Raw genomic sequence first — 7,883 nt, forward strand, 5'->3', positions numbered from 1 at the left:
ATTATGCTTCCAATTTTATCTTTTGATATTTTGATTCCTTTAATGCAAAGACATAATAGCCCTTTAGTCGAGAGTCGATTTCCACCTTTACAACATACTCCCATTGTCCCATAATATAAGACCTTATTACATCCGATATGTGAGTATATTAGATCGCGTCCATGTAATGACATCTTATATTATGGAACGGAAGGAGTATGAGATATAAAACTTAAAAAATTCAATAAAAAATATGTGTTCATTAATTGATGAATAATCCGGGAAGGATATAATATTATTTTTTAAGAAACAAAAAAGCAATGCATGCTCGGTGCGCAAATGGCATGGAACGACATGTATGAAGGTGTTGGTGGCCGGTGATGCCCATGTCCCGAGGTCTGATAACCATGGACGGTGGGGAGATGATGGGGTAGGAGTCATAGCAGGTCGATGTATATGGTAGGCGTTCTTCACCTCCGCTATGATGATGTCATTGGACCGTGTGAGAACATTTTTTTTAATGGGAAAGGAATCTTTCGTTGTGAAGAGAGACCATGCCATAAAAGACCACTCAAATTAGACATGGAGTTTCTGCTTCCGAGATCAAATACACCATTGTAAATAGTAAAATAAAAAATAGACAAAATAAAAAAATATGAACTTTTTTACAACAAAGATTGTTCAATTTTATGCACACCTGCAAAATTTTATGAAGAAAAAACATTCTTAATCTTCTGGGAAAATCGATTCTCCCAAAAGACCTCCACAAATTTTGTTAAAGCATTTGGAGAGCTGATTTTGTTATTTTTCCCAGACCTCCACAAATATGATCTCATCATAAAAATTTGCACGCTAACAGAAAAGTAAGCAAAATTAGTAGGAAACCTTCAATTCAAATTTCTATTCATCTGTTTGACGACAGCTGCACGCGCGTAAACATCTGGCGAGACTCACATGCTCAAATGGCAGACACCTGTCCAAGATTCCCTACCCCACGCGAGCGACCTCGTCGGAAACGAGTAGACCTTTCAATTTCAACCCCTGCCATGTCACCCGCACGACGACGGCGATTTACCCCGGCGAGCCGCCACCACCACCCAACCCCACCGCGCGCGTCCGCTGCACAGAAGATAATGCATCCCCGTCGTTTTTCCGCCCGATTCCCCGCCCCCTCATCGCCACATTCACACCCCCACGAGTTCCACACCTTCCTCCCCTCGCCGGCAGAGTGCAGAATCTTTCCTCTCGCCGATTCCCCAAACACTTTCAGACAGTGAAGTAGAACTACTGCCTGCTCGCTCGAAGTAGCTGCAGCGGCAGTGGTGGTCGTGGCATGGCTTCTTCCGTCGCGCCCTCGTCGTGCGCGCTGCCCCTGCATCCGAGGGTGGCCGCGGCGGCAGGCCCCTCCTGCCGTGTGCTGCTCGCCTTCACGGCGCCCCGCTCGGCCGCGTCGGTGCGCCGGGCGGGGATCCTCGCGCCGCTCCGGTGCTCGCCGCTCGAGGATCCCGGCGCCACCGGCAGGGAGGAAGGGAGGAAGGAGGAGGGGGACGCGAGCAAGCGGGTGCGCGGGAGGCCCATGTGGAGGCGGATCCTCTTCGCCTCCAAGAAGACCCGCAGCATCATGATTCTCAACGCCCTCACCGTCATCTACGGTAATACCTACTACCTTCCTTGATCTCTCCGCAGTTCGCACGATATACTAATGGTGTTAAAAATGTCACGGATCTGTGATCTGGAATTCAGGATCAATTGTCCATTTTTCAGCAGTTCAACTTTGTTAGGACAACTCTGTGATCTGGAATTCAGTATCAATCATGGAAGCTCAGTGTTTGACAACTTTTTTCTTTGTTCCTGTTTTCTGCAGCAAGTGATATTCCAGTTCTGAAAGAGGTTGAAGCCCTCACAGAACCCGCGGTTTTCAACATGGTGCGCTTCGTTATCGCAGCCATCCCCTTCATACCATTTGTGATACGCGCATTCGGCGATCGCCGCACACGAAATGGGGGATTAGAGCTAGGACTTTGGGTTAGTCTAGCGTACCTTGCTCAAGCAATTGGGTTGATCACATCTGAAGCTGGGCGAGCATCCTTCATTGCAGCCTTCACAGTACGCCTTCTTGCACAATTTTTTTTGTTCTGTCGTAATGATGGAATTGGCACATGTTGTGGAGATATATCTAAAGAATTCTGTGAACAGGTGATAGTTGTGCCTCTAATTGATGGCATTTTTGGCGCCTCGATCCCCATGCTGACTTGGTTCGGGGCCATAGTATCAATTATAGGGGTTGGCCTGCTAGAATGTGGTGGCTCTCCTCCTTGTGTAAGTACTAAGCATTTAGTCGTGTTCCTTACACGCGCTTGTTAGCTTATTCAGTTGTTCTCATAATGGAATTCAGAATTTACTAGTACAACACTTCAATGTCCTATTTTGTGTAGCTATCAACAGTGATACTCTGAATAAATATTTTACCAATAGCAATGTCCAACCAATTGAATGCACTCCATCGTTTTGTTGAAAGAGATTTGAGTTCATCTTTTCAAATATTTGGTTAGAGTATATATCATGTGTCTTGACAAGGAATATAATTCTGATTTTGCAATCCTCTCTTGTTGTTTCCAAAGGTTGGTGACGTGCTGAATTTCTTGAGTGCGGTATTTTTCGGGATCCATATGCTTAGAACGGAGCAAATATCAAGAAGTACAGACAAGAAGAAGTTCATGGCTCTTCTTAGCTTTGAGGTTCATAACTGAATTGCATACTTGCAGTCTCCGATATCCATTATGCTGCTGTAACCATTTTGGTCACAAAATGGGAACCACCTCACTGAACATCTATCATTCAGGTCCTTGTTGTGGCTTTCACCTCGATACTCTGGTTTTTGCTCAAAGATGTCTTTGCTGAGGTCCACGATTCCAGCTTTGAATCATGGACTTTTGGTGCGCTTTGGGATTCGGCGGCTTCTTTTCCTTGGATACCAGCACTGTACACTGGAGTCTTTTCAACGGGGTTATGTATGTGGGCAGAGGTTAGCCTACTTTTTAGAACCTTATAGTAGTTTTATGTACAGTCTTGAGACTTTAATTTATGAGATTATCTTACATGTATGTCTGTGCGCAGATGGTAGCGATGGCCCATGTTTCAGCAACTGAAACGGCAATCGTCTATGGGCTAGAACCAGTATGGGGAGCTGCATTCGCTTGGTTCCTCTTAGGTGAAAGATGGGACAATGCTGCATGGATTGGAGCTGCCCTTGTACTATGTAAGCTTGATGCTTCTGTCCGCTTTGTTCTGTGCTTTTGTAGTTGCATTTTGATATTCAGACAGACAATTCCTTAACGAAAGTGTTCATATTAACCAATCACAATAAAATCTTCAAGCTAACCGAATATATCTTGACATCCTTTTCATCAGGTGGAAGCCTTACTGTACAGCTATTCGGGTCAGCTCCCGAAAAATCCCAGAAAGTTGAATCGTGCAGCGGGAATACATTTGAATCCCCACTGAAACGGCAGGACCACTTGTCCCTATCTGCTATCCCCGTCGATTCCAGTAAGAACATAGGGAGCCAGTTAGAGAGGTAAATCCTGCCTCTTGGTTGTCAACTGCTTCACCACTTATCCATTTCCTGTGCTCTTTTGTGCTGTTGTTAGCATATTTTACTTTGCTTAAGTTTTATTTTTATTTTCTGTAAAACAGGAAGGATAAAACATTGTAGCCCAGGTCAAGGCAGTAACACATCCTCTAAAGACAAGGTCAAGAACTCATGATCGCGACTGTATGTAAACCAAAAAAGGGCCTTATAATCTGGCACATGCTTTGGTTCATCAAGTAGATGCAATTGCAACCAGCGTTTGCTCCACAGGGAAAGCTTGACATTCCCATGATCTCCGAGGTTAGTTGCCACTTAGGGCATCAACTGGACTAACTAGTGACTAGAGATAATCCAATGCCTGGTACATACTAGAAAATGTGGCATTACTGGCTAGAAACTCTTGTGCATGCTACAGCACGCCGGTGTAAAGTGGCAACTGCAAATGGGAACATTGTGTGTAGATTCCGTGTAAATATATTTAACATACGTAGCAAGGATGATAGTAAATGATCACATGTAAGAGCACTGAACATGCTACCGTTGTTGTCAATATTGTAAGTCTGTTGGTAGGGGTACTGGTTTAAACCATGTAACTCGAATCTTAGACAGTCGATGACGATCTGCTTTGATGTTCCATTTGTAATTATGTAGTGCTGAAATCATCATACCTTACATGAGTATTTCTTCAGGTGCATACATTACATGACTTTGGAATGTATAACACATCAATTTCATGCTTTTTTATGTAACAAAAATCACAATTTACGCATGCATACTTAGCATTGAGCCATTCTACATCCGCAAAATGCAATTGTTCCAAAGGTCCAAATTCAGGGATTCCAACTGTTACATTTACATATGAGATTTTCGTCATCTTCATTAAGGGCCTTGCGCGACAGAGGGCATTTTTTAAGGATAGCCCAACATAGGTCTTATTGGATTAGTTTTTTTTTTCCTTTTTAGATCATATCTTTTTAGGCTTTTTAGATCACATCTTGTTTTTAGGGTTTTTTAGATCACAGTTTTTTTTAGAACCTTTTAGATCACAGCTTGTATTGGGTGGAGGAATGGTTTAGATTGGGCCGCACTGTACCAGTGGAGTCTTTGAGTATGGCCCAGTCTGACCTGGGCCCGAATCCTATAAGGCAGGCTGAATGGGCTGTTTCCTAGCAAGCCTTATATAGGTAGATAAAGGACTTTTTTTTTGGACGGGAAGGCCTTGATGGCATTTTATGCAGGGCGATTTCAAATAACACTTAATAATAGAATTGGAGAGTGTATATCTAAACAAAATAATCAAACTACAGACCTTCATAAGTAGTTATTTTACAAAAAAATGGGTAGTATGCCTCCATGCAGGATCGAACTACAGACCTTCAGTTTACAAGACTGACGCTCTACCACTGAGCTATAGAGGCGAATTATACCTCATCTAATAACCACCTAAATTGACTATGTGTTTCGTTTCTACAGGTCGGCAGCTTGAAAACAGCATGTTGTTTTCTCTATCTCTATATACCTACACTACTTAAGAAAAGTAGTGTTTCTTTTTCTGTCAGCTGGTTTCCTCCCTTCCACCATGTCCCTTTTCATCGATTTTTTTCATCTAGCCGTTTTTTTCCAATACGTCATATTTTGACCGCACCTTCGCAGTACATCACTCAATCACATTAATTTATTTACGTTTTGCAGCACTACATCAACTCGAGCTTAATTAACTAACTCTTGCAATAACATGAAATTACGCCGCTCAATCTCATGCCATATTTGACCGCACCTTCCTGTATGTATGTCGCTCAAGTCCACACCATATTTGACCGCACCTTCCTATCTGTACGCCGCTCAATCTTACTATTAGTTTACTTACCAGGCATGAGCCAGGCTACCAAATTACAATAGAGCCAAAATCAAAATTCCAATTCTTGGTTCTTCCCACCTACCCCATGCCATATAAAGTGGAATTACATCTCCTAGTTTTTTCGCTCCCGTGCCAACGCATGGGTATATACCTAGTGTAAACGAAATCACAGCACATATGAAAAAACATCAATAGTTAAATGATTTGAGGTGTTAGTAGGTTTTAGTCCCGTAATAGATGTTGTTTTCTCTATCTCTATATACCTACACTACTTAAGAAAAGTAGTGTTTCTTTTTCTGTCAGCTGGTTTCCTCCCTTCCACCATGTCCCTTTTCATCGATTTTTTTCATCTAGCCGTTTTTTTCCAATACGTCATATTTTGACCGCACCTTCGCAGTACATCACTCAATCACATTAATTTATTTACGTTTTGCAGCACTACATCAACTCGAGCTTAATTAACTAACTCTTGCAATAACATGAAATTACGCCGCTCAATCTCATGCCATATTTGACCGCACCTTCCTGTATGTATGTCGCTCAAGTCCACACCATATTTGACCGCACCTTCCTATCTGTACGCCGCTCAATCTTACTATTAGTTTACTTACCAGGCATGAGCCAGGCTACCAAATTACAATAGAGCCAAAATCAAAATTCCAATTCTTGGTTCTTCCCACCTACCCCATGCCATATAAAGTGGAATTACATCTCCTAGTTTTTTCGCTCCCGTGCCAACGCATGGGTATATACCTAGTGTAAACGAAATCACAGCACATATGAAAAAACATCAATAGTTAAATGATTTGAGGTGTTAGTAGGTTTTAGTCCCGTAATAGATGTCTTGTTTACGGAGCATCCATGGCGGGTTCCAGGTGGTGCTCCGTGAAGAAATTAATGAAAAGGGGTGTGAGCCCGGTTGAAAAAAAAAAGTCCTTTTGCGTATGGCCCGATCTGATCTGACCTGGGCCTGAATCCTACAAGGCAGGCCGAATGGGCTGCTTCCTAGCGGGCCTGTATAATCCCTTGTGTGTAAAGAGAAGGCGGAGTCACTCAAAAAAAATGCAGAGAAGGGGGGAAACGGCAAAAATACTCGGATTATTAAAAAGAGTGACGGCATGCCCCCATGCAGGATCGAACTACAGACCTTCAGTTTACAAGACTGACGCTCTACCACAGAGCTATAGGGGCGATTTTGCTTTATATTTCCCATGGCTATCCTAATTCATTTAACCGTTTGCATTTCCACACACAGGTCGGCAGCTTGAGACAGTAACTAGGGGACGTTGCTCCGTAAACAAAATCACAGCGCATTTGAAACGGAAAAACCAGCAGCACGGTGCAGTAGTACATCACGGTGGTCCTGCATCTGCATGCCGTCCCCGATCTCTCGGAAAGGCGCGGTCGCCCTGGAGCAGCTTGTCGTTTGGAGAGGCCAGAGCTCCATGCATGCAGGCATATGTATCTTGCAGTTGCATGTGACTGACAGACAGCCTCCCCTCTCATCCCGTGCCATGATTAACAAAACACGGTGGGGCTCCTCCGCTCTGTGCCGCTGCGGCGCAGCGCAGCTCGGTCGGTCGACCAATCCCCGGCCCCGTCGCCCCTCCGTCCGTCTCTTGCCCAGATCCAGATCCGCCGCAATGTAATGCAATCACCCCTTGACACAAACACAAGCAAATCTCATATGAACGGAAGAGGAGAGCCGAGAAATCACCAGCCAAGTTGCACCTAGCAGGCTAGGCCGTAGGCGGTGGCTGACGGACGGGAAAACAAGCGATGATTCCCTCCGTTGTCAGCCCAGCTCGGCTAAGCGGCTATTAAAATTAAAATTTATATAAACACGTAGCCATCCATGCAATCCACGTCGAACCCTGCGGTTAAACTAAACGGGGCCGGGGCAGCGCGGGCGTATGTATGTATGGTGTGGGAGAGCGACGTGCGGGTTCTCCGATTGGTCCAGTCGTCAGGCCAGGCCCCCACCCCCGTCCCCACGGCCCATGTGTCCTCCCCGCCCCCCGCGCGCGCCCGTCCGCGTCATCGGGTGGCTGTCCACGATTCCGTTCCCCACTCTCCCTCTTTTTCTCTCCGGAAGGAATTCCGTTTCTAGATTTTTCCGTTTCGCTCGCCTTTAATTTGCTTTGCGGCGACGGGCGCCGAATCGGGAGAAGAAAAGAAAAAGACCGTGTGCGCGCGCGGCGGCCGCAGGAAAGGAAAGCCGCGTACGCACGGTTACAACTTACAACTGACTGACGTGCGTACGCGTGGACGAGCTCGCTCCGCCAATCGCCGTTTCTTCTCTTCCTCTTCCTTGTCGCCGTTTCTCAACTTTTATGTTTCGTTTTTGCCACTAATCAATCAGGGGCTCTGATGATGTGTAAATCTGTTGGGAGAGCGGGCGGGCAGGCAGGCACAACGGTGCATGGCATGGTCCCGGAACAGAGCACGAAAGGA

General features: G+C 45.1%; 1 protein-coding gene and 2 non-coding genes across 3 annotated transcripts; 1 reads left to right on the forward strand and 2 right to left on the reverse strand.

The window, feature by feature from the left end:
- The first annotated feature begins 1,022 nt into the window (after nt 1-1,022).
- On the forward strand, nt 1,023-4,265 carry LOC123090823 (uncharacterized). Its single transcript, XM_044512167.1, has 8 exons — nt 1,023-1,631; nt 1,844-2,085; nt 2,176-2,298; nt 2,601-2,717; nt 2,822-3,004; nt 3,097-3,238; nt 3,391-3,556; nt 3,676-4,265. The coding sequence occupies exons 1-8, from the start codon at nt 1,313-1,315 to the stop codon at nt 3,692-3,694; spliced, it is 1,311 nt and encodes a 436-aa protein (XP_044368102.1). The 5' UTR covers nt 1,023-1,312; the 3' UTR covers nt 3,695-4,265.
- Nucleotides 4,266-4,917: 652 nt separating this feature from the next.
- On the reverse strand, nt 4,918-4,989 carry TRNAT-UGU (transfer RNA threonine (anticodon UGU)). The gene has a single exon. It is a non-coding gene; the product is annotated as a tRNA-Thr (tRNA).
- A 1,559-nt stretch (nt 4,990-6,548) lies between these two features.
- Nucleotides 6,549-6,620, reverse strand: TRNAT-UGU (transfer RNA threonine (anticodon UGU)). The gene has a single exon. It is a non-coding gene; the product is annotated as a tRNA-Thr (tRNA).
- Nucleotides 6,621-7,883: the final 1,263 nt, after the last annotated feature.

This window comes from Triticum aestivum, chromosome 4B (genome assembly GCF_018294505.1).
Source record: "Triticum aestivum cultivar Chinese Spring chromosome 4B, IWGSC CS RefSeq v2.1, whole genome shotgun sequence".
Lineage (NCBI taxonomy): Eukaryota > Viridiplantae > Streptophyta > Magnoliopsida > Poales > Poaceae > Triticum > Triticum aestivum.